This window comes from Suncus etruscus, chromosome 8, assembly GCF_024139225.1.
Source record: "Suncus etruscus isolate mSunEtr1 chromosome 8, mSunEtr1.pri.cur, whole genome shotgun sequence".
NCBI classification, from domain to species: Eukaryota; Metazoa; Chordata; class Mammalia; order Eulipotyphla; family Soricidae; genus Suncus; species Suncus etruscus.
The window spans coordinates 110,128,917-110,156,129 of NC_064855.1; the positions used below are offsets into that span (position 1 = coordinate 110,128,917).

Sequence of the window (27,213 nt, forward strand, 5' to 3'; positions counted from 1 at the left end):
TGAAGGCAAAGAAAGACGACTTTATATTTTTACCTACATTAATATATATGTATGTTCTTAAAGCCTGTCAAGGTCACCTCAGATTAGGTAGTAAAGATCAATAAAAAATGTCATCAAGTTGAAAATACAAAAGTGTCAGTGCAGAAGAATTTTTATCTGGTCATCTACTCTGTGCTCAAACTCTGCCCAAGAATACTGACCCTCAACTGCTCCTACTCTGCCTGGAACATTTCAGTCCCCCAAAGTTCCTCCTCTCCATTCTCTTAACCTCATTCCAGAAAGCATCGTCTTCTCAACTCAGCCTGCCCAGTGGAGTGTGAGACCAGTCATGGCCACTCCCAGCTCTCGGTCCTTCCCTCTCTACCTTACTTTGTGTGTGCCCAGTGTGGGACAGAGGGACTAACTGGTCTACAGCTCTCAGAACTCTCAGTCTTTCTTGAGCTCCAGCTGGCTTCCCAGTCCTGGTTGGCGATTCCTTCTCACTGTCTGGCTGGATTCCTCTCTGCCTTATCTCCCCTTCCTCAAGGGGCACCTTTACCCTTTGCTTTTTCCCTGCCCACAGCCTGCTGCCCCCATTCCCATAGTGGAGGACCAGCTCTCACTCCCGCCCTTTCCCATGGTGACTCCAAGATGACTCTTTTGAGTCATTTCAAAAGGCTTTCAAGGAAAAGAAGAATAAAGAAATACAGAATCAAGGATTTAAAATTTTTTCTACAGCCAAATAAAAACATATATATATGTGTGTATATATATATATTTTTTTAAATCACATTCTAAAAAAGTCACATTCTACATTATATACAGTTAATGACACTTTTAATAAATAAAATCATTATCGAAGCAATAAACACATGATAAAATTTCTAATATGAGGTTACATAAGAGTGCAATGATTGCTCCTGAAAATCTAAAAATGACCTTTCTTCTCAATGAATATTAACTTAATCAATTTTATAAAATACCAAATGTTAAAAAAAAAAGTGCTAGATGTTTTCATTGTTCCATTTTCTTTTTTAAGCAATTAACGTACAATGATTTGACCTTAAGAAAAAGGATTAAGGCATAAGGCTCATCAGATGTTGCCTACAAATAAAAGACCCTCTCCCCTCACTAGGAGAGAGGCTGATGAGTTCAAGGAGAGCAGCTGTTACCTTCCCACAAACACTCAGTTCTGATGCCTAGAACCTGGATGTCCACTGTCTGGCCCAGCTCATAGAGCCACCTCTCATGTCTACTGGCTATTTTCTTTTGTCTGCTTGTTTTTATTTTTGGAATCAGACCCAGCAGTGCTCAGGGCTTACTCCTGGCTCTGCACTCAGGAATCAGTCCTGAAGGTGCTCGGGGGACCATATGGAATGCCAAGGATTGAACCTAGGGTGGCCATGTGCAAGGTAAGAGCCCTCCCTGTTATACTATCACATTGCCCCCACACACACACTTATTTTCCTGGAATCATTTGAGTACTTAAATAGGATGTCACATGCCTGAGCTTGCATGTCTTGGAATGTTGCATTTAAATTTTTCACACAAAAAGTTCCGAAGCTGTTTCCAAATGAACTGAGGCCACGTTACTTGGTCACTTGTTTTCTTCTCACTTGTCGAGGTAGATTGATTTCCTTCTCTCCAACAGCTAAACAAATGGTGATCACACTGGGAAAGCTTCTAATGCTTTTTCGGCATTCTTCCAGTTGTGAAAATTGTCTTTGTACCATTCAACTGATAGAGAAAAAGCAAAAGATTATTTAAAAAGGGTTATTTAAAAATAGTTTTAAGTAACCATTAAAAATAAAGTAGAAAAGGAAGAAAGGAAGGAGGAAGGAAAGGGGAAGAGAAAAAAAGGGGAGGAAGAAAGATACGAGAGGAAGGAAGAAAAAGAAAGGTAAAAAGGAAAGAGAGAAGGAAGACAGGAAAGAAAAAGAAAGAGAAAACAGTATATTCAGAGTTAGTTCCTGCTAAGTAAAAAAAAAGTTCTGTCCATCAGCTAATCCTGTGTAAAGGTGTCTAACTATGGGAACAATTTAATTATAAATGAATCTCTGAAATTCTTCATCACTTAAAAATTAATTATTTAAAATCACTATCTTTTTTTTTTTAATTGAAAAATCCTAAAATACTGAACTTGCTTGCTGGCCTCAGTGTTTTAATAACCTAATTTTAAGATTTTCAAAAGAAATCTCAGAAGAAAGGGAATTAAATTATTTGTTACGGGCCCGGAGAGATAGCACAGCGGTGTTTGCCTTGCAAGCAGCCGATCCAGGACCAAAGGTGGTTGGTTCGAATCCCGGTGTCCCATATGGTCCCCTGTGCCTGCCAGGAGCTATTTCTGAGCAGACAGCCAGGAGTAACCCCTGAGCACCGCCGGGTGTGGCCCAAAAACCAAAAAAAAAAAAAAAAATTATTTGTTATGATTAGAAAGTTATAGAGGTGGGCCAGAGAGATAGCATGGAGGTAGGGCATTTGTCTTGCATGCAGAAGGTCGGTGGTTTGATCCCCGGCATCCCATATGATCCCCAGAGCCTGCCAGGAGCGATTTCTGAGTGTAGAGCCAGAAGAAATCCCTGAGCACTGCCGGGTGTGACCCAAAAGCACCCCTCACCAAAAAAAAAGAAAGTTGTGGAGTGAAGAAGCTTATGGAGAAAGCGTTTGCTCCTGTAAATGTTGTAAAACAGCACTTAGTTATAATGAAAGGACATTAGTGTTCTGTTAGTGTGTGAAATTATTTTATGTTTATGCTGCTAGCCTATTAGTAAAGGTTTTTAGTATATAATGAGATATAATTATCTTTGAATTTCCTTTTTACATTTTAACACATTTTCTGTTTCAAGTTAAGATCTGAATCGAGACTTTCTACAACTGAGTTTCTCTTTTCCATTAATACATTTCTTTTTGTTCTTGTTGTTCTTTTTGGGTCACACCCAGCAGCATTCAGGAGTTCCTCTTGGCTCTATGCTCAGAAATCACTCCTGGCAGGCTCGGGGGACCATATGGGATGCCAGGATTTGAACCACCATCCTTCTGCGTCTAAGGCAAAGGCCTTATCACTGTGCTATCTCTCCGGCCCCCATGAGTACATTTCTAAACAATTTAAATATATATACGTGAACTTTTACACAGTTAAATGCTAATTTCTACATATATTAAATATTTCCATTTTTTCAATACAGAAAGCAAGCAAAGCCTACAACTTCTAATGTTTCATCAAATTCTATCTTAAAATAGACCATTATTTTATGTATAACTAAGAAAAAGGTTAAAACAATAACTATGGAAGCCACTAGCTACTTGAAAATTTATCTTTCAAAGGTGAAAAAGTATAAAAGTAAATAAAAGAATACCAAAGAATTAACCATCTGACAAAAGTTACTAAGACTGACCAGTCTGACTAGAAAGTTAAGAGTCTGAAATTCAAAATGCTGAGAAAATACATTAAATTGCTAGAAATACAGTGATTATGGCACTCTGAAAAGTTAAAATAATTATTCACAATAGTCTGCTAGATTTGTAATGTTCTTAATATATGTTTCTTTCCCTTTAAATGTTTCAATTCTTAACATACTTGTTTTCTTTATTCCTTCTCTCCAAGGCACTTTTGGTTTCCATCCCAGGCCGTGTATTTTTTCTGACTTCATTGGATATCGCATGTCATTGGTGGGTCTTGGAAAACAAAACATTAAAAATGACGTTGTGGATATATATATACACACACATATTTACATTCAGACACTAGGAGAAAAATAATGGATGGCCAGCTTTTTTTTTGTTTTTGTTTTTTGGTTCACACCCAGCAACGCCCAGGGATTACTCCTGGCTCTATGCTCAGAAATCACTCCTGGCAGGTTCGGGGGACCATATGGGATGCTGGGATTCGAACCAATGACCTTCTGCATGAAAGCAAACACCTTACCTCCATGCTATCTCTCTGGCCCTGGATGGCCAGCTTTTAATTAGACTTTTTTCTTAAAAAGTTCCTTCCTGAGGGGGTTGGAGATATAATACAGTGCATTGCCTTGCAAGCAGCTGACCTTGGTTTGATCTCCACCACCCCATATGGTCCTTGATCTCCATCACCCCATATGGTCCTTTGAGTCCACCATGAGTGGCCTCTGAGTGCAGAACCAGGAGTAAGTCCTGAACACCAGTGGATATAACCAAAAACAACAAAAAGATTCTTCCTGAGGGAACTGGAAGAGAGCTTATGGGCTACAGGGTTTTTGTAATTGGGAGGTCTGGGTTTTATTCCCAGTACCACATGATCCCTTGACTTCAACCACTCCAGTGCATTCAGCCAGAATAGCTCCTGAACACTACTGGACGTATGTGCAAAATTAAAAAAAAAAAAAAACACAACTTAGTAACATGCTTATTAAAAATGTCTAATAAAACCATATTAAACCATTTATAATTTTTACGAATATGCCAATACTAAACGTCATCTATAATCCTGAATTCCTAACCCTCTGTGGCTATTTCTTATTTCAGCCACAGTCTGAGTATCAATACAGTGCCTTTATATACCATCAGATCATGAAGGAATAGACAACAATCAACAAGGACTATTATGTTCCATCATCAGTTCTATCATCAGTTACTTTATACGAATTATAAATAAAGTTAAAATAGGTTGGAAATAAAATAGTATTAAAGTTAAAAATAGGTTGGAAATAAAATAGTATTAAATTCAGGTGTGAAAAGCCAACAAATTTCTTGTAAATAAGATTTTAGTTATGCAAAAATTCAACAATTTGTGATTTGCTTGGGTTATTGTTTTGTTTTGTTTTTGTGTCATGCCTGCTGGTATTCAGGGTACCATATGGGATGTGACCTGGTCAGTCATGTGCAAGGCCAGGGCCCTTCCTGCTGTACTACTACTCCCGTCTCTATAATTTATTCTTATAACATATATAATTAAGAAAAATATGCAAACTCAAAGGAATGCAACTTGTTGCTGGTTAAGACTATATCTTTCCTACATTTATTAGTACCCAAGACTTCACCACCTTAACTGTGTTGTGTTACTTACCTATCATTAACATAATCAACCCAGTTTTCCATTTCAGACTCTGAATTGGTCTCTTTGATCTGTCAAAGTGGAGAAGACTTTGAGTCACACTATAAATGAGACCAGGCACTAACAATGGCACTTAACAGCTGAGTCAAAAGACAAGGAAAATCAAGTCGGTGAGACACTTTAGTTTGGGGGCCACACTGACGGTTGCTCAGGGGTTACCCCTCCTCGCTCTGCTCTGGGATATCAACCTGGTAGTGCTCAGGGAACCATATGAGATGCTGGTAGAATCTGGGTCAGCCACACGCATGCAAGGCAAACTCCCTACGTGCTATGCTAACACTCCAACCCTAAGAAGATACTTGAAGCCATCAGCTCCTTACCAACTTTCTATGCACATTTCTATTTCTATTTCAGATTTCAACTTTTTTTGTTTGTTTTTGGGTCACACCCAGCAGTGGTCGGGGGATACTTCTGGCTCTATGCTCAGAAATTGTTCCTGGCAGGCTCAGGGGATGCCAGGGATTGAACCCGGCTCCATCCTGGGTTGTTGGCATGCAAGACAAATGGCCTACCACTGTGCTATTACTCCAGCCCCATATTTCAACATTTTATTTCATATCAACTTTCATAACCTATCATCTATATAAAGTTCAGAATACACTTTGCACAAACTATTAGAAAAATATTTAAATTGGGGTGCTTCTAATGACTTTCCAGTGTAATGTGTGATCTGTAACAAGGAGTATGTATCTCTAATATATTATCAGACACACATAAGCAATAAGATAGCTACTCTTCACTTCAGGTCCTAGATAGAGTCTTAGAATCTGCAACTCTAAGGGAAATGATGTCTACTCCAAGTCAATACTTGAATAAAATCCTTCCACTCAAAGATGGGGGTCAGAGAGATAAGCTCAATGGGCTCAATACACAGCTATGATACACACAGCTTGAGAAAGGCCCAGGGTTGATCCCTGGCACTAAGAACTCTATTGTAGCTGCTTTCTCTGGCCTTGAATCTAGTCATGAACCCTCAGGCTTGGAGGACTTTGTCTTTTCACCCTTGTCCCTCTCATGTATCTACTTTTTTAGCTGCACTCATTGATCTGGTCCCTGAGTACTGCCAGGCATTACAACCCTGCCTTACTCTGGGGAAAGGTATTCCAGGTGGAGATAAGTTACCTAGCAAACCAACTTATATTACTAAAGGGAGGGAATCCAGGCTCTCTGTCCGCACCAGGAAAGGCAAAAGCAGACCAATTGGAGAAGACCAATGGCCAATGAGTGTATCAATCAATCATGCCTATATGATGAAATAGCCATAAAAAAGCCCAGGCATGTGGTTTCCAAAGCTCAGGGAAGAGTTGGAAGAAGTTGGGTTCATCAAAGCCCTTTGCCTGTCTTTCATCATCCAATGGACACCTCCTTCTGGGTGTTCCTGAGTCACCCCTGCAGCCTCTGAGTAAGTGAACTTCTTGCCTAGATTCTACCAGATACTCAACTGAATAGCCAAGCCAGAGAAAAGCACAGGAGATAAGCAGGTCTTGTCACTGGCACCTGCAGAACCTTTGACCTGAGGCCTAACAGCAACATCTCCAGGAGGACAAGGTCTAGTCTAAGTTACCCATTGTGAATAGTTGGAGTCAGAACCGCTAGGGATGGAAGGAGGAACCTCAAAGCCAGGCAAGCTTTTCCATTTGGACTCCATCTTGAGATTTCTGATGATGTTCTCTCATACACAGCTACACATTACTATATAGGTATCATTGTTTCTTAGATTGAAGACAAAATTTTCAGGGGAAAGGGACCACAATCAGGGATATTTGGAGAACCATGTGATGCAGGAGATCAAACCCAAGTCTTTACATATGAAAAATACATGCACTAGCCCTTTGAGCTATCTCTCCAGAGCAAGTGATTCTGTATATATTTCTGATATTGGGGCAGGTCATAAAATGGGTCTATATTTCAATGTACTATATTTATGTCCTAAAAGTGCCACTAGACAACTTCAAGTTAATGACACATCAGCACAGAGCATACAAAACTATGAATTTCATATTCACTGTTCAATTTGAGCAAACTGCACATTGTGGCCTTTGGGACAATTCTGGACTCACTATCCTTGAATAATACCTACCAGTTGTATCAATTCCTTGGCAAGTTGAATAACTGACATTTCAAAATTGGTTCCAATGTTATAAATTTCACCTGGTTTCCCCTTTTTGAGGACAGTGAGAAATGCTTCTACTACATCAGCAGCATAGAGGAAATTTCTTGTTTGTAGCCCAGATCCATGAATACAGCTAAAAATAAATAAATAAATAAATGAGGAAGAAGAAAAAGAAAGGGACGTAAAAGAAAAGAGGGTAAAAGGCAAATTCCTCCAAACCCAAATGTTAGTAATGGGCTCTGAGGCCAGAAAAGGCAGCTCCAATAGAGATCTCAGAGAGTTTTGACTGAAAACACGAATTCTCATGATTTGTCTAAAAAGTATTCATGGTTCTTAAAAGATCTCCAGATTTCCCAAGGGTTTTCAGTAAGAAAGGAGAAAGCACATATGTAGTTACTGAGATATATTTATCCAAATGTATGTCTGAAACTCACTATAAGAAATATTCACAATTCCATGAATTAAGTAATTCCTTCATGGAGAAAAATGAACATGCAATGCATACATTTCACTGCTACAACTCAAAGTTCTGACACAGGCCATTAGATAACTAAATTAGCTTATTAAATTATAAAATTGAATTATAGGTTAGAGCTATTTAAAACACTATTGCTTGGAGCCAGAGCAGTGATGCAAGCAGTAAGGAGTCTGCCTTGCCTGCACTAGCCTAGGACAGACCGCAGTTCGATTCCTCAGTGTCCCATATAGTCCCCCAAGCCACGAGCAATTTCTGAGCGCATAGCCAGGAAAGCGTCACCTGGTGTGTCCCCAAAACAAAAAACAAACAAAAAAAACAAAAAGCACTATTGCTTGTATAAATTTACGTATACAATTTATTAAGAAATTTATTAAAGTTTATTTATGAAATTTATTAACTTATTAAGGAATTTCAATTTATGAAGGAATCTGACTAGTCATTAACTCTACAAAACTCTGATTTTCTAGAAAAAGAATCACTAAATACTATCAATATACCAGGAAAACATGAATACAAAGACAAAAAGCAGCATACCATTTCCTGTTGTGTTGCAGTAAAGATATAAATTTTGGAATGACCTGAAAAATATACAAATATCATTTCAGTCTGGATGTCCACTCATTCATAGACATCTGAATGCACCATAAAAATTAGGATTAAAATAGCCAAGTCAAAAAATATATACATATGGGTACATTCTAATTCTTTACCAGGTGCTTAAGAGAAAATCTTTTATAATTTTGAGAAGTAAAAGAACTTAAGACTGCCTCCTATTTCACAAAAACAGTCAGTCCAGAGCAAAGAAGCATCTTCATAAAGTTTGTTCTCAGCATTACACTCACTTTTGTGTTGGCTGTGCTGGTTTTTATGAGTCTTAGTATTAGTATTCTAATATCAACCACCTATTCATTAAGTGCTTATGAATCTAACAATCTTCTTCCAGGCCCATTGGAGTCAAGAGTTGATGGTGAACTGGTAAGATTAAAAAAAAAATTTAGGGGCCGGGCGGTGGCGCTGGAGGTAAGGTGCCTGCCTTGCCTGCGCTAGCCTAGGACGGACCGCGGTTCGATCCCCCGGTGTCCCATATGGTCCCCCAAGAAGCCAGGAGCAACTTCTGAGTGCATAGCCAGGAGTAACCCCTGAGCAGCACAGGGTGTGGCCCAAAAACCAAAAAAAAAAAAAAAAAAAATTTACTGAATTTGTAATAAACCTACTAAAGATAATTCAAAAATTAACCAAAGGAGCTATTTTATGAGCAGATCATGCAACCCCTTTCCTTTGGGCAAATAGATCAGGGTACCCAGCTGGAAATTTCTTACCCAGCTCGGTCTCAGAGGATAGAGAACCATGAACTTAAAGTTGCCACAGTGACACAGAACCAATAGTAAAGGACTTTCGGCCATTCAGCGACATTATCTACTATTATTATGAAACTTTCTGGAAAGCATTCAGGCTAGCACGGTCATGAGGAGCTGGGGAAGAGTTTAACTAGCTGGCCAGCAGACAAATTCACAGACAAGCTTCCTATATGGACAGTCTCTGGCTCACTGGTTCGCCTGCAAACCAGGAGCCTGGGCTGAAGGGGTGATAGGAATCATGACAGTCTCTGCAGTGAATCTTTCTGCAGATTACCTTTTCTCTGTCAGATGCTACTCGAAGGTGTTATCTCTGGTCAAGCCAGGTGCTGGGGATCAAGCTGAAACTAAGACTTATGTGTTTGGTGCTAACAAACCCTCATGAAATTTACATGTAGCCAACACAGCATTATCCACCAAAAAAAAAAAAAAAAATTTTTTTTGACAGAAAACTGAAGACAGGCTGCTTTAAGTAGTGAGAAGCCTATGATCATTAAAAGCACAGGATGAATTCAGAGGTGACACGTACCTTCTCTGGATACTGATGCGGTCCATAGACATTACTGCTTCTGGTGATGACAACTGGAAACTTAAAGGATACTCAATGTGAGTACAGCAGAAAGGTGCAGCAATGTCACCTGGCTACAGGGAAGAACTTTGAAAATATGGGTACTTAGAGCTTGTGACTTCACACACCTTAAGGAGAAAGCTAAGGGATTCTCTCTCTCTCTCTCTCTCTCTCTCTCTCTCTCTCTCTCTCTCTCTCTCTCTCTCTCTCTCTCTCTCTATCTCTCTTTTTTTGTTGTTGTTGTTTTTGGATCACACCTGGCAGTGCTCAGGGGTTATGTCTGGCTCCTGACAGTCTCGGGGAACCATCTGGGATGCCAGGATTCGAACCACCATCTGTCTTGAATTGGTTGCGTGCAAAGCAAATGCCTACCGCTTGTGCTATCTCTCCATCCCTAAAGGTTTTATTAATTTTTTTCTCCTAATGTAAGATTTCTGGGAAAAAAACGATAGGGAACTGGCTTTGGATAGAGGAAGGAGCTCCACAAAGCAAAAGGGCTTGATGCCTTTCAGGGACAGAGTGAGGACAGGAGACAGGTGTGACTCTGGTGGTAGAAAATTAAACACATTTTCACCCCCAGGATTCCAGTTTGGTTCCAATTCAGATGTGACCCTTCAGGACTGTTCTCCGATGCCCCAACCTTCTTGGGGAAAGGTGAAGGGCCAACATTATTGGGTCATGGAGAGCGAGAGAATTGGTTTGGTGACCACACCCCGCAGGGTTCAGGAGTCACTCCTGGCAGTTCTGAGGTGCCACAGGTGGTACTGGGGATAGAATTGGGTCAGCTGTACATAGGCTATACATAGCTGTACATAGGCTGTACATAGCAAATACAATGTATTTGCTTATGGATTTATGCTGTTTATCAAGGATGTCTCCTTGCCCCTCCTCTACTCCTCCACCCAAAAAAAAACACCTTAAATCTTTAACCTCTGTGCTTTTGGGGGAGAGGGTGCTTCCCAAATGGTACTCAAACTCAGGGCCAGTCCCTGCAGTGCTTGGCCAAGTGGGAAAACTGTTCAGTCCCAGGATGTCTCTGATCTTGCAATGCCAAGACCCACCAGGGCACAACAGTGGTGGTGTGGGACCTCCAGGGACTCCCAGAGGTACGCTAAGGACTTCATCATACACATTGGGGTACAGTTTGGTTGTTCCACAGTTCCCAAAAGGGAAATGGAAATTCCACATCCCCTATTTGCAGTGGATAGGGGATGCTGTTCCAGATGTAGTAGTCCGGAATAAAGAATCCACACAGATATGAAGGTTAAAAGAGGCAAGAAGCTCACTCTATAAGCTGTTCTCCCACAAGCCAGTCATTCTACCATATGGAATCACAAGTCTAGATGATAGTTCTCTCCCTCAACATTCCTGCCTCCTGTTTGTTGAGATCCAAACAAAACCTCTCCCCTCAAGGGGAGAGGAAAAGGCAGGCAGAGAGAACACAGAAACAAATGGAAAAAATATCAAATTACCTCCAATTACCTCACAATACCTTAGGTAGTACTGCACCCTGAACTCCAGCAGAGTCTGCCCCTAACCACTGAACTCTCTTCCCAGACCAAGGCAAGAGCCTTAGCAGTAGTTCCTCGGCTTGCCTTTTGGAATTAACCCCTGGGAATTCTAAAAACTCAGGGAAGGGTCACAGGAAGAAAACTTGAGCTGCTGATGCCCATTGGGAAAATCTCCCACACCCAAGACAACATCACCCACAAAGAGCCAAGAGCTGTGAACCCCACTGAGAGGAGAGAGCAAGTGTGTGTGCAGCAGGTAGGAGAATCACCTCAGGCCTACGCCACAGGGAGGATTCCTAAAAAGCAGGATTTCCCAACAGGGCCTTCCACTGACCCCTGGGAAACAATTCCATTTGGATTCTCTTTCACAGGAAACACATACAAATTCTTCCTTCAAGAGAAACAATTCCACACAAACCCTTTCTTCAAACACCCAATGGAACAAGAAAGAGTTTCTATTCTGTCCATATAATATCAGAATTCCGAGATCAGAAAGAGTGCAGGGACTTGCCATGCCTGCAGCTAATATCAACACATATGGTCCCCCTGAGCACAGTACCAGTAGAAATTCTTTTTTTGTTTTATTTTGTTTGTGGGGGAGTGGGTTGTTGCTGTTGTTGCTTTTTTAAGTTCCTCAAGAAATAACTCTTCTTCAACCTGTCTTCTATAAAAACAAAAGATTGCTTGTGCTCTTGGCGATTTAGAATCAAAGTCCAAAAGAAAACAGCCCAACCCGTCCTTACCTTATAGCGTTCCCAGTACGACTGTACAAAACATTCAGCAGCTGCTTTAGAGGATGCATAAGGATTTGTGGGTTGTTTGGGGGAAGATTCATCAAATTCCTAAAATTGAAAAGGGTATATTAAAAACAAAAAAGCATTATGTACATTTTTTAAATAGGAAAACCAGAAAGCATCACAAACTTGAAATGAAAAAGTAAAATGAACCTCAGCCATGCAAAACCTGGCATTTTTCTAAATCCTTTATCCTATTATAAGTTCTTGAGGTTCACACCAGTTTTGGAGGGGCAGGTGGAGAGATTAGCCAGTTCAAAGGCCCTGGGCTGGAAGTTTGCCCAAAGCAAGTGGAGAGGGAGGCCACAGCATGTGGTACCTCGAAAACCCTGGTTAAAATAGCAAACTTGAGTGCAGTGACCCCATGATCTGACTTGCAATCCAAAGATCTTTCTAGCTGTTCTAGATCTTTCAGCTGTTTCTAGCTGATCTTTTCTAGTGTTACCTCCGGCGCAGAGAGGAAAAGAATGCGAGAAAGAGAAGATTTACTTGGTGTAAAATTGCTGAAATTAAATACGGAAGTTTCTCAGTGGTCGAGAGTGGGACTGATAAACGATTTGGCATTTGTTTTTTTTTTGTTTTTGTTTTTTTGTTTTTGGGCCACACCCATTTGACGCTCAGGGGTTACTCCTGGCTATGCGCTCAGAAATCGCCCCTGGCTTGGGGGGCCATATGGGACACCGGGGGATCGAACCGCGGTCCATCCGCTTGCAAGGCAGACACCTAACCTGTAGCGCCAACTTCCCGGCCCCTGGCATTTGTTTTTAACTTGTGTTTTACAACAATATCAACAGTAACATTAGGTATATTGTTTATGGCCCTGCAGATCTGGTAATGCTCTGGGGATCAAATCTCAGGCTCTCATTTACGTGAGTTCCAGCCTTTTGATCTGTCTCCTCAGACCCTCCAATTATAAATTTTTTCAAACTACATCAGGACCTAGATTATGTCCTGTATATAATCACCTGAAGCACTCACCCTGTTTTAACACCCAGAGCAGACACCTTGCTTTCCCTAATCCTTTTATCCTATCTACCCTAAATACAGGTGCACACGCCCTGTTGTAATCCCCTCTCACATCCTGATAGGCTGACATAGAGTCTACCCCTTACTCTCTCCTAGTCTAAATAGCCCTTTCTCACATACAATATACTGAGTTACTCTTCCAAAGTGCTGGTGAATGTTTCTTTGTCAGTGCTCTCGCCTGAAATTTGACTTCACCAGTGACTTCTACATCCTGCAACTTGACCTAACCAGTGACTTCTACATCTTGGGATCTGACATTACCAGCTTCATTTACATATATCCTTGTGTTAGTTCCTGATAATCCCAAAGAGAAAAAACCTAGGGAACTGACTTTGAAAGGACGTGATCGGATTGGCTTACCTTGTCCAGGCTGCCTCCATATACTTCATCTGTGCTGACGTAAATGAACTTCTCCACACTAGCTTCATGGGCAGCACTGACCAAAACGTGAGTGCCATGCACATTCACGTATGTAAACTCAAAGGCACGAACGAAGGAGAGGTCTATGGGAATGAGTGACATTTAGTGTACTTCATCCTCAGGAAAACACGATTAGCAAGTGACTTAGACAACTTGTTTAAGGGCATTTCTCCTTTCTTTTAAGTCACTGCCATACCGCACTGGGATAAATGACTCAAAAACTCTTTCCTGCTTATCACTTCCCCTTGGCTAGACCACATCCGACATGTAAGTTCTTAAAACCCCTACCTACAACAAGCCTTGCTCAGTTTGTTGGGAACAAAAAACATTTCAAAATGTCAGATCTACATTTTAAATTGCTCTTAAATAACGGGTAAAATTTTTAAAATCTCTCCCTTTCTGCATTGTTTAAGAACAATCCATGGTCATTAAACAGTCAAACAAGATAAAATATTGCATAATTTCTTAAAAACAATCAATTCAAGGGCTGAAGAGATAGCATGGAGGTAAAGCGTTTGCCTTGCATGCAGAAGGACAGTGGTTTGAATCCCGGCATCCCATATGGTCCCAGAGCCTGCCAGGAGCGATTTCTGGGCATAGAGCCAGGAGTAACCCCTGAGCACTGCCGGGTGTGACCCAAAATTCCAAAAAAGCAAAAAGCAAAACCAAAACCAATCAATTCACTTAAAAAAAAAATTTTGATCCTCAGGACGTAGGATGTGGCTCCTAAGGTTCTATCTGCAGCACTATGAAAAACAAATGAGGGAAAAAAAAAAAAAAGAAAAAAAGAAAAACAAATGAGGGGCAAAGAGATAATTGAGTGGGTAGGGCACTAGCCTTGTATTAAGCTGACTTGATTTTAATACTCAGTAGCACATATGGTTCCTAAACCCTACCATGAGTGATCCTGAGCACAAAGAAGGACTAAGCCCTGAAAAAGCCAACAATGGAGCCAAAAAATAAAACCAAACCAAAAAAAAAAAATTAAATAAAAATTTAGAAGACAAATAAGTAGAGCAATCTTCTAGTTTATGAGAGAAATGGCTCTTATTGTCATTCTACAAAGAAGTTACACAAATGATTATATATTAAAAGTGTCAGGAAATCACACAAATAGTTTGGAGAAAATAAAAACATACAAATAGTCCTGAACTACGAGGCTAAATTCAATCAAAAAAAAAAAGAAAATTTGTATTAAAAATTACAGATACAGAGGCTAGAGAGATAGCATGGAGGTGGGGTGTTTGCCTTATACAGAAGGACAGTGGTTCGAATCCCAGCATCCCATATGGTCCCCTGAGCCTGCCAAGAGCAATTTCTGAGCTTAGAGCCAGAAATAACCCCTGAGCACTGCCAGATGTGACCCCCCCCCCAAGAAATTAAAAAGTTACAGATACAAGTAGTTTCTTTTTTTGTGGGGTCACACCCATTTGACCAGTGCTTATTCCTGGCTCTGCACTCAAGGCTCACGTCTGGCAGGGCTTAGGGAACTATTAAGACTGCCAGGAATTGAACACCGGTTGACCATGTGCAAAGCAAGCGCCTTCACCACTGTACTCTCTCTAACCCACAGATACCACATTTCAACTATCTGATTGGAAAAACTAAAAAACAAGAATAACAACAACAATACACTTTGTTGATGAGTCTATAGGTGAAAAAGTATACTTTCCCCAGGGTTTTGTGAAAAGGCAAGATGTTTGTAATTCCCAAGAAAGGAAGTTGGCCGATATCTATGTAAATCACCACCAGAAAATTTGTATTGTATACTTTTAATTTGGGAGTCACACTTGGTAATGCTCATCAGTTATTCCTAGCTTTGCACTCAGGAATTATTCCTAGGGCTGGGGATAGAACATGGGTTGGCTACATGCACCCTAACCCCTGTACTGTCCCTCTGGTCCTATCCTTGAAATTTTAACCACACTTGAACCCATGTTTATGACACTGAGCATGTTTCCCAAAATTCATGACATACCCCTAATTCTCAGTACTTTAGGATGTGACTATTTTAGGAAAGGTCTTTACTGTGTGATTAACATAAGAGGCCATCTAGCCACCTAAGTCAGAAGGAGGTGCCCTCAAAAGAGGAAGTTGAGGAAGTTTGAACACAGACAGTCACTAGGGGCCCATGGAGGAGAGATCTTTCAAGGACAGAGGAGGCGCTAGTCTGCAGGACAGGGAGAGAGAACTTGGCCTGTATCTCTATGAAGATCATTTTAAAAAAATTTTAAATGATCAAATGGTAGAAGAGTTTCTTGACTACACTCAAAAGGTTTTGTAAAAGCCCCACTAATTAAGACTTCTGATAATGGCATAAGAAGTAACAAATACCCTTGGGATGGGCACTCAGAAAGAGAAACATGCTTATGTGGGCACTTACTCCACAATAGATGTGGAGTCAGGAAGAGGGTCTTTTCCTGTTGTTTTGTTTTGCTTTTGGGGTGTGTGTGGGGGAGAGCCACCTGGCAGTACTAGGTGCTACTCAAGGCTCTCTGCTCATGGAATAAAGCAGTACCAAGGATTAATCCTAGGGCCCCTACATGCAATACATTCCCACTTCCCTATGTCTCTGGCTTTAAAGTCTTTTCAATATTGAGTCAAAATCATGCTGATACAGGGGAAATCTTACAAGGCAAAACATTCTCACTTCCCTATGTCTCTGGCTTTAAAGTCTTTTCAATATTGAGTAAAAATCATGCTGATACAGGGGAAATCTTACAAGGCAAAACATTCTCACTTCCCTATGTCTCTGGCTTTAAAGTCTTTTCAATATTGAGTCAAAATCATGCTGATACAGGGGAAATCTTACAAGGCAAAACATTCTCACTTCCCTATGTCTCTGGCTTTAAAGTCTTTTCAATATTGAGTCAAAATCATGCTGATACAGGGGAAATCTTACAAACAAAATGCAAAACAGTAACTTTTAACAAAAGAATGGAGATTATTTCCATGCCACTGAAGAACTATTCCACAGGCCCAAAGAACACTAACCCTGTAGGAAAGGTGGGTAAAGCAGACTAGATTGAAATTGAATAACATGCACAGAACAATACTACTATGAAAATGAAAGACCAGAAATTACAAGTAGAAAGTGGTGGGACAAGAGACATAGCACAGTGGATAAGTCTCTTGCTTTACATGCAGTCCACCCAGGTTTGATACCAGCATCCCATATGTTCCCCCAAGAGGAAAGTGAGGAGTGATCCCTAAGAACACTGCATGTGGCTCCAAAACAACAAAACCTCCAAACCCACAAATAATAAATAGGTAGTGGCAGAAGGAATCCAGGAAATATAAAGAACTTAAAAATTCTGTAAGGAAAAGCCTGATAATCCACAAGAAAATATAAAAAGACATAAACAAGCTTTCCAAACAACATAGAGGAACACAAAAGGAGAGAAGAAGGCTAATAAAACACTAAAAAGACTTTTAATCTCAGCAATGAGGAGGAAAGAAGCTAAACTCAGAAAAGATCAGCAACAGTAAAGTATTTCATGCACTGCTGAACATTGTTCAGTTCAGTATGTCATCAGCACAGGTAAAGAAAAACAGGCCCAATGGTCAGAAAGAAATATCCTCATTTGGGCATGCTTGGTACATAAAAAAAAAAAAGCAGGGAATTGAAAGACTTTGCTCCTAAATGATAAGAGTTCAATTGGCATTTGGAAAAAATAAGAGTTAATGGGCTGAAACAATAGTAAAATGGGTAGGGCACTTGCCTTGCATGAGGTTGACCCAGGTTCAATCCCCATATTGTCCCCTGAGCATACCAAGATTAATTCCCAAGCACAGAGCCAGGAGGAACCCCTGAACATAGCCAGATTAGCCCCCCCCCAAAAAAAATAGCGTTGAACTCCTATTTTGTACTATATATGTAAAGGTCAACTCGCACTATATATAAAAATCATTTTCAGATGGAGTACAAACTTAAACATGAAAGATAATAACCAGAGAGAGAGAGAGAGAGAGAGTATTGGGGTAGCAGGGGTCTCAAACTCAATTTACCTGTGGGCCGCAGGAGGCTAAGTTGGGGTGATCCTTGAGTGCAAAGTCAGTAGTAAGCCTTGAACATTGGGGGGTGTGACCCAAACAACTAAAACAAAACAAAACAAAACAAAACAAAAAGGATTCCTCTAGGGCAGGGCCACAAGATGTTGTATGGAGGGCCATTTGCAGCCCACAGGCTGCAAGTTTGAGACCCCTGGAAAGCATTTGCCTTGTATGCAGGTGACTTGGTTAACCTCCAACACTGCACTGGTCCCCTAAACACTGCCAGGAATAGCCCTAGAGCACTGTTAATGTGTGTCTCCCTTTAGCCCCCTCCAAAAATAAATGTGAAAGACATATGGATAAAACTCTACAAAATATAGAAAGAATCTTCATGAACTTGAGGAAAGAGAGAATTTCTTAGCATCATTACCCATGACATAAAGGATTGGAGACTCAACTCTATGAAATTAAAAAAACTGTCCATTAAAACACTTTGAAATCAGTAGTCAAAGTCACATTTCAACCTGCCCTAATAAAAGTAATCTGGAAAAGTACCAACAATTCATTTGTGGGGGGGGATAGTATGATAATATTAATCAGAGACATAGAGATTAATGCTAGGAGGAACAATCCATGGGGGGAAGCTTGCCACAGAGAGCAAGTACAGTTAGGGCAGAGAAGGGATCACTATAACAACAATAGTTGGAAATAATCACTCTGGACAAGAATTGGGTGCTGAAAAAGATAAAGTGATAGGCTTCATACCCATTCAGTAACAATATTGCAAGCCACAGTGTTTAAAAGGGAAAATAAAAAAGAGGAGAGAAAATGAATGAGAGAGAATGTCTGCTAGAGGCAGGTAGGGAAGAGGGCAAAACAGGATGGAAAAGAATCTGGGGACAATGGTGTTGGGAAATGTGCACTGATGAAGGCTATCTGTGAATGTAACAGAGGACAACACTTACCTACATGTGTTTGCGCAGCAAAATGTAGGACTATGTCTATTTTCTCTGTTTCGAAAAGCTGTTTCACAAAGTGAGAATCGCATATGTCACCCTGTATAAAATGAGAGATATTAAAAAAAATACTTTCATTACACACTCTCACTCATAACAACAAGCAAAATAATACAACCTCTTTCTCTCAGTTTCGAGAGAATGTTCTGCAAATTCAATCAAGTGGTCAAGTACAGCGTCTTAAGATGCATGATATTTCATTTAAGATATTTCTTTGAGAGCTAGAACAATAATTCAGTGGGTAAGATGTTTGCCTTGCATGCAGCTGACCAGATTTGACACTCAGCACCCCAAACCTGCCAGGAGTAATTCCTAAGTGCAGAGCCAGGAGTAATCCTTGAGCACCACCAGGTATGGCCTCCTAAAATTTTTCTTTGCAGTTAAGTGTCTAAAACAGTATTTTGGTTCAGGGCACAACTGGTGGAGTGCATGCTGTGCATGCAAGAGCCTTGGATTCAACCCTTAGACTGCATGGTTCAAGGAGTAAGTGGCCATAATCCACCCCTGAGCACTGCCCATTATGGCCCTCTTCCCAAATAAGTAAAACAAGAGTGTATTGAGTATTAAACAGTACAAAGTACTGTATTATTTATTTTTCCCCCACAACATTTTTTCCAAGGAAAGGTCACAATACTAACAAGAAAATATTGAGGGGCCAGAGAAATAGCACAGTGGTAGGGCATTTGCCTTGCACGCAGCCAATCCAGGACAGATGGTGGTTAGAATTCCAATATCCCATAAGGTTCATGGTGCCTGCCAGGAGCAATTTCTGAGCGCAGAGCCAGAAGTAACCTTTGAGCACTACCGAGTGTGACCCAAAAACCAAAAAAAGAAAATATTGATATTGATTTTGTTTGTTTGTTTTGGGGCCACACCCAGTGGTGGTGCTCAGGGCTTACTCCTGACTCTGAGCTCAGGAATCACTCCTGGCAGTAATCAGGGGACCATCTAGGATGCCAGGGATGGAATCCAGATTGGTTTCAAGGAAAGCAAACGCCCAACCTGCTGTCCTATTTCTCTCCCAAAGTGATGTCAATCTAAAAGAAATATTTGTACAGCACAATCCTGTGGGAAGTAAAAGGCCTTTGATATGCATGCTTGCCACGCCCATATTACCCAAGTTTGAGCAAAAGTGACAACCGTGAGGGTCTGTTATAGAATTACAAGGAGACCTTCCTACCTGTATAAATTTGTAGTTCTGTTGGGTAGAAACTGTCTCAAGATTCTTCAAGCTTGCACAGTAATCCAACTTAGAAAACATAATGTTGAGGAGAGAGGAAGAAACGCATTTTTAAAAGGTCATCAGCAGTTAATTTATCCTGTATGGCTTCAATGAATTTTAAATTCTACAGATGTTCTAACTATATGTAAGAACATATCTGCTTAAAGACTTTGCTTTTTATTCTGTAAGAAGGATATTTCCACATAAAAATTTTTTTTAAAAAATCATGTAATTGTGTTACGTTTCAAAATAAAAACCACATAAAGCCCTCTTTATTTACTTTTAGTTTGGAGGGGCCCACACCCAATGATGCACAGGGCTCACTCCTGGCGGTGCTCACAAAACCCTCTTTTCAAATAAATTTCTTCCTTGAAATATTTTCCTTCCCAAATTTGCCAACAGCCTCAGTGGGTTGAAAAGGTTAACAGTCTTCACTGACAGGAACTGGTAATTAGCTCTGGGTTTCACTTCTCTTGGGCCATGAGGTCAGTCTCTGAGTTAACTGTTCCTAGGTTCAGAACAGTAACACAGACAAGACTTCCTACAATTTAGGAATGTGTTTGCCTAAAACACATTCACTGGTACAACTTATGAAATGAAGGTAATCACATGTGTCTGTGCTTATTAGTATATTTGGGTTTGTGGGTCACATATGGAAACACACTGGGGCTATTCCTGGCTCAGTGCTCCGGGGTCACTTCCTAGCCATGGTCAGAGGACCATATGTGGTGGCAGGGTGTGAACTCAAGCCTTGTGCACATTAAGCATACAACCCAGTCTCATGAGCTATCTCTTCAGTTCTGCCTTTAAAGTAAAAAAAAAAAAAAACAAGTAAAATAAAATCCAGTGATGGAATTACTAATCCTGGCTTTCAACCTCTCGAGAATTTTTGTTTTTTCTTGGATTTATTTTTAATAAAAATTTTAATTGAATCACTGTGAGATACACATTTATGAAGTTGTTCATGATTAAGTTTGTCATACAATGTCCAACTTCCATCCCTTCACCAGTGCACATTTCCCACCATCTATGTCCCAGTTTCCCTCCAGGTCCCTCCCCTGACCTCTCTCCTATCTACCTCTGGGACAGACATTTTACTTTGCTCTCTGCCTCTCTTTCTCTTTCACTCTCTTCCTTTGTCTTTCCTTTTAGATGCTGTGATTTGTAGTATTGTTACTGAAGGGTTATCATTCATATCACTTTATCTCCATTTAGCACTCAGTTCTTTGAGAACTTCTGTTTTGTTATTTTTAGTTTTGGTTTTGGTTTTTGGTCCACATCCAGTAGTGCTTAGGGATTATTCCTAGCACTGCACTCAGAAATCACTCCTGGCAGGCTTAGAGGACCATACTGAATGCCAGGAATCGAACCCACATCTGTCCAGGGTTTGCTGTGTACACAAATGGAAATAAATATCTTACCGCTGTGCTATCTCTCTGGCCCCTGAGAACTTTAAAATAATTCCAAAAGCTAAGTTAGTTGCATTTTATTTAAAAAGTGAGTTTTCAGGGCTGGAGATAGATGTTGGTGACCATGGTTTGATTTTCCGTTTTACATATGGTTCTCCAAACACTACCAGGACATGCCACTGAGCACAGCCAGGTACAACCCCCTCAGCAGTGGTTGTGGCTCATCTGCTGACCTTCCCCAAATAAATGCAAATTAAAAAAATAAATGTCCAGCACCTTGAAGTTATTGAATCAAATAATAAAATATCTAACAGTAATAATAATAAATAAATAATAATAAATAATAAAATATCTAAGAATAATAAAACATAAGCAAATATATAAACTCCAAAAAATGGGGAGTTGGTTGAGTCACACCCAGCTCTTCAGGGTTCACTCCAGGCAGGATTTGTGAGACCAAAGACAGAACCAAAGATTAGACCAGAGTTGGCCACATGCAAGGCCTTATCTCCAGCCCTGAACTCCAAACATTTTTTTTTTTGGTCACACCCAGCAGCGCTCAGGGAATACTCCTGGCTCTATGCTCAGAAATCGCCCGTGGCAGACACAGGGGACCATATGGGATGCCAGAATTTGAACCACCATCCTTCAGCATGAAAGGCAAACACCTTACCTCCCTGCTATCTCTCCGGCCCCAACACCAAACATTTTAAAGGTGACTAGTTTCTTTTGGTAATAATTCTACATTTCAGCCTTTATGTTAGTGGTTAGGAATCTGACTTGGTTTTAGAATTCATTCTTACATGCCAAAAATAAGACCAAAAAATCCACAAAAACCTTTAAGGGTTACTATAATAAAGTTCCATGGGAGTTCATGTGTAAGTAAATATATCATAAACCCATGGTTATATCAACTCTTAAGTTGGTAAAATGACTAAAAATATAAACCCTACAATTTCAGTATACCAAAATGACTTTTTTTTTTTTTTTTTTGGTTTTGGGAGGTCACACCTGGCAGCACTCAGGGGTTATTCCTGGCTCTGCACTAAGAAATCACTCCTGACAGGCATAAAAACCATATGGGATACCGGGAATCGAATCACCATCTGGAAAATGACAACATTTTAAAAATGTAAATAAGTCCCAAAACTCACCTTGTCTAGATTTATGATCATATAGTTTGGATAATTTTCCACTAGAGAAACAATCACATGTGATGCACTGTAAGAAAAGAAAAAAAAAAACCGGAAATGTTATGAGATGACAACAAACTTTATTCCTAAACTCCTGCATGTTTCTTAAACTGTCAGGTATTCTGATTAATAATATTCCAGGTACCATCTCATTTTGAAAGACCCAGAAATACATCTAAGTATGCTGAAGAGTTCCCACAGTTTTCACCAACCTTCTCAATAGCTTATATTTACAAATGCTTACAGTAGAAAAGAGACTTTTTGGGTAGTCTTGAGCCTAAAAAAAATAATTTTGAGCCCCAAAGGCTACCACCAGCCACGATCCCACAAAGGACAGGAGTAAATCAGGATAGTCCGCAAAAAGAGCAGTGGTCGATGAAAAGTAGAATGAAGCAGTTTTGGGGAGCTGGACATAAAAAGCTGTGCACATTAAGTTAGTTTGATCATAGTCCAATGTCTATATGGATGATGATGTGGACCCTGGCTCTTGGTACAAAAACGGGATACACACTGGCACTTTCAGGTGAGCCCTAAACTAAAGCAGATAAACTCCTGATTTGGGAGAGTCTAGGTCTGGGAGGGATGATCCAGCAGATTTTACAAATAAAGCAGTGGGCACCCAGAATCCATGGCAGCCCCTAGCGGCATTAAGAATGCAGCTTGTGAGGGGCTAGAGGAATAGTACAGTCGGTTTGCCTTGCAAGGGTCATCTTAGGTTGGATCCCCAGCATTCCATGTGGTCCCTGGAGCCTGCCAGTAGTAATTACAGAATGCAGAGCCAGGGGTAGCCCCTGAGCACTGCTGAATGTGACCCAAAACCATAAACAGAAAATAAAGAATTCCATTTATATTTGATGAGTTTCTGCTCCGTAGGATTATACCCTTCCTGGGCCAGCAACCAGCACCTTCTAATCCCCGGGATCCTTTTCTAACTGTGACCCTGTGGGTATCACAGGGGGTGAGTTAATATGCCAGAAGGAGAAATCAAACTACAAAAGAGTCCCATATCCCTACTTCTTTTAGACTGCTGGACTAGGCCAGCTGCCACTGGGTCCCTACAACTAGTACTGCACGTCTTTACAACAGGAGTCAGGTGATCTTTCAGGGGTGGAGTAAAGAACAGTCTTTTATCCTCACCTGGTTGAAATTCTAGAACAGGGAAGCCAGCCACAAGGCAGGAAAGACTCTCCCTCCCTCCCTCCCTCCCTCCCTCCCTCCCTCCCTCCCTCCCTCCCTCCCTCCCTCCCTCCCTTCCTTCCTTCCTTCCTTCCTTCCTTCCTTCCTTCCTTCCTTCCTTTCTCTCTCTCCTCTCTCTCCTCTCTCTTTTCTCTCTCTCTCCCTCCTCTCTCCTCTCTCTCTTTTCTCTCTCTCTCTCTCTCTCTCTCTCTCTCTCTCTCTCTCTCTCTCTCTCTCTCTCTCTCTCTCTCTCTCTCTCTCTCTCTCTCTCTCTCTCTCTCTCTCTCTCTCTCTCTCTCTCTCTCTCTCTCTCTCTCTCTCTCTCTCTCTCTCTCTCTCTCTCTCTCTCTCTCTCTCAGAGAGTGAGTAGTAAGAGAGTGAGTAGCAGGTGAGAATGCAGGAGGCAAGTGAATTCAGCAAGACCAACCGCCTACAAAGTAACGGGAGCAGAGCCTTCAAGATGTAAAGTGTAGCAGGCACAGAAAGGCAAAAGGGTGGCATGGCAGGACCACCTGAGACCTGAAAAAGGCTTAAGACTTGGGCATTTGGGGGAAATCCAACAGGAATCAACCAAGAACACTGCTTCCTGCAGCTTCACTTAAAGCCACAGATTTTAAAGGAGGGAAAGTCCAATCCGGGGGCACAACAGCATCAGATGGGGGCAACTGACAGGCAAGGGGGTGACATGAGACAGAGGCAGAGGTAGGATGTTCCAGGGCCTGATCCTGGTCAAAGCATCAGGAGGGTATCTGAAAGTCTGGTCTGATCAAATCTGTTAGAATCCAAAAAAAGTATAAAGGGAGCCTTTAGACTGGGTGGAGGGGCTAAAGGGCAGAAGTTGGGGCAATGCCAGAGCAGTCAAGAGCAAGGGTCACAGCCCCCCGAAAGGGTGACAGGGCCAAGGAGGAGGAAGTGGGGACACACAATCACTGTCCCTTGCTGGGGGTGGATGGAGAAATCAAGCAACAACAATTACACAGGAACCAGGGAGGTAGGAGTTTCCCCTCAAAATCTGCCTACCCACCACCCAAGCAGGCCCCAGCTTGCCAAGGGCAGGAGAAGCAAGGAAAGACTGAGTTTTCAGGGGAACTTCTTTTGCTTCTGCTCCCGGTACCATTACCTACATGAAACCTGCACCTCCGGTGACCAGGACCCGTTTAGCAAAACTCCTAGGAGGATGCACAGGATCCTCCTGGTCCAGGGTAGACATTTCCCAGCTCCGCAGTGCCCAGGCCGTAAAGCGCCGGGGAGGTAACCCGTAAGGCAAGTCCAAATTGCGACATTTTGCGACGTTTTTGACACGTTCAAGGGGCGGGTCACAAGGTCCCACTTCCGGAGCTGGACTTTTAGACCCTCCCACCTGCGGAAAACTGGGCGTGGCCTTAGGGCACGCTGTCACGCCCATCTCGCGCGCATGCGCGGTTCTCCTCCCCGCTGGCCTGGCTAGCCCTGCAGTTTTGTTGGAAGTGGCTGGGAAAAATGGGGCTTGGAACTCGCAGGTGTAGTCTGTAAGAGTTTAGGCTTTACTTAGATACACGGTTGCTTTAGGAAAAATTCGTCACAGGTTCTACAATTAATCTGGGTGGAGCTGAGGGCCCTGCAGGTGTTTTCTTGCAAAGAGAAGAGATGACAGCTCGGAAGTAGTGCAAACACTTTCTCATTAGAATCAATCTGAAAACAGGCAGTACTGGTTGCTTCCTGCCTCAGTTTCCTAAAGCCTGCCGTTAGATCTTTCCCTATTTTTCTGTCTGTCCTCTCTACTGAAGCCGCTTCCTTCTCCTGGCCTTGCTTTCCCCTGGTCTGCATGACACATCCTCCTGAAATGCCTTCCCCCTGAATGTCTGTCTAGGTTTTTCAAAAATTTCCTTGATTTTTTTTGTCTGTTTGTTTACTACCTCTTTTGTTTACTTCCTCATTTTGAAGCTTGAACATACCTGTTGGAGAGCCTCTCCTGGACTACCTAATTCATTTTTCACCATGGCTATCACCACATTTACTTCAAAATTTTTTATTATTATTTATGGCACTTTGTTTTCTGGCTACTAATTAAGCACCAGGCCTAGCACCAGAATAAGTTATCAGTAAATATAGTAGAATGAGTATATACATATATACATACAACGACTAAAAAGCCTGAAATGAATGAGAAGACACAGTGTTGTAGAAGTGTCATTTGTTGCATTTGGGGAGTGGGGACAAAAAGTTACAGTGAAAAATTACAATGTATGTAACCTACAAACCCCGAATTCCATGATGTATAATAAAAAGCGATTACCAAAAAACACATGTTCATTCTAATTTTTCTTATAACAATGAAAAAGATGCACTCTCAGTAATAGTGTTGTCTCATTTTCAAAATGCAATGTACTACAATGTAAGCTTAAAATAAAATGCTCTAGCTTGGTCTCTTAAACTCTTGTTCTCTCTTGAATATGTGTCTTGCTCGACTAACTCTCAAGTCAGTGTTCTCCCTTTGAACAGAATTTTGCTTGCTTTATTCCACTTTGAAGAAGCCCATGTTCCCCTTAAACATGTGTTCTTCTCTTTCTCTTGCACATATATTTCTGTGTAAATTGTATTCATTAAAAACTAGCTTGCTGGGGCCAGAGAGATAGCATGGAGGTAAGGCGTTTGCCTTTCATGCAGAAGGTCATCAGTTCGAATCCCAACGTCCCATATGGTCCCCCATGCCTGACAGGAGCAATTTCTGAGCATGAAGCCAGGAGTAACCCCTGAGCACTGCCAGTGTGAACCAGAAACCACACACACAAATAAAAACTAGCTTGCTTCACTAAATAATAATAATAGTAATATTAATAATGTAATAAGGATTAAAAATAATAATTTCGAGCTCATTCTTGTCCCTGGACATTGGTCCATATTGTAACCTGACATTGGTACTCTCAGCTCTTTTTTTCCTCTGTGATTTTGTTTTGTTTTTGTTTTCATTTTGGTCCACACCTAGCAACGTTCAGGGGTTACTCCTGGCTCTGTGCTCAGAAATCGCTCCTGGCTTGGGGGACCATATGATATGCCTGGGATCGAATCTGCATTTGTTCTGGGTAAGCTGCATGCAAGGCAAACACCCTACTGCTGTGCTATTGCTCCAGCCCCCAGTTTCCATAATTCTTTAAGTAAAATTCTTTAACTAAAACTATTTTTCTTCATTTAAAATTAAAAAATTACTTTATTAAAAACAGAACAGAGACAAAAAAGATATTATAGTAAATATTTATCATTTTATCTAACTAGACCATTAGATGTTCTTTTGTTTGTCATGTCTTTGGGGACATACCTGGCTGTGCTTAGGGTTTACTCGGAGCCCTGAACTCAGTAATCACTCCTGGTAGTGTTCCCAGAGCCATATCGGGGTCAGCTGTATGCATGGCAAGTGCCTTCCTCACTGTACTATCTGTTCTGCCCACACAGTTCTCCCCAAGAGAACTACCCTAGGTCGATGCCAGGAGGGATAGTTAACTCACCTAAGGTTAATTTCTTCCTCCTGGGATTTAAAATGAGACTGAAAGGTTAACATAGTGTATTTGCTTCCTGGATTTTTATAACATGTATTTACTGGTGATCATGTTTGATAAACTGTGATTTGCCATACATAGCAAATCAAAAATAGGGCAAGAAAGTAAAGTGTGAAAGGCACTTGCTTTGCACATGGCTGACTCCGTTTCAATCCCTGGCATTCCATATGGTCCCCTGAACACCACTACGAGTGATCTCTGAGCATTGAGCCAGGAATACCCCCTGACCACCTAGATGTGACCCAAAACCAAACAAATGAAACGCAAACCAAAACAAATCAATGACTTTAATAAGAAAGACAGAACTGCTAACAAGATACAAGACTTAACAGCATTCA

General features: G+C 41.1%; 1 protein-coding gene across 1 annotated transcript; it reads right to left on the minus strand.

Moving 5' to 3' along the window:
- Window positions 1-1,281: 1,281 nt before the first annotated feature.
- Window positions 1,282-24,560, minus strand: TGDS (TDP-glucose 4,6-dehydratase). Its single transcript, XM_049778715.1, has 12 exons — window positions 24,467-24,560; window positions 22,128-22,194; window positions 19,523-19,591; window positions 18,292-18,382; window positions 13,274-13,416; window positions 11,837-11,935; window positions 9,544-9,603; window positions 8,194-8,237; window positions 7,149-7,314; window positions 5,021-5,079; window positions 3,557-3,654; window positions 1,282-1,716 (listed from the first exon to the last, which is right to left on the minus strand). The coding sequence occupies exons 1-12, from the start codon at window positions 24,550-24,552 to the stop codon at window positions 1,646-1,648; spliced, it is 1,053 nt and encodes a 350-aa protein (XP_049634672.1). The 5' UTR covers window positions 24,553-24,560; the 3' UTR covers window positions 1,282-1,645.
- Window positions 24,561-27,213: the final 2,653 nt, after the last annotated feature.

What these genes read in the sequence shown, in the direction of transcription:
- TGDS (XM_049778715.1), bottom strand. Translation starts at nt 24,552, where the DNA reads ATGTCTACCCTGGACCAGGAGGATCCTGTGCATCCTCCTAGGAGTTTT. An exon ending in AGAACTACAAATTTATACAG is followed by an intron (nt 18,383 to 19,522) that starts GTAGGAAGGTCT and finishes CATTTTATACAG; the next exon opens with GGTGACATATGCGATTCTCA. An exon ending in AGAAGGAATAAAGAAAACAA is followed by an intron (nt 1,717 to 3,556) that starts GTATGTTAAGAA and finishes TTTCTCTATCAG; the next exon opens with TTGAATGGTACAAAGACAAT.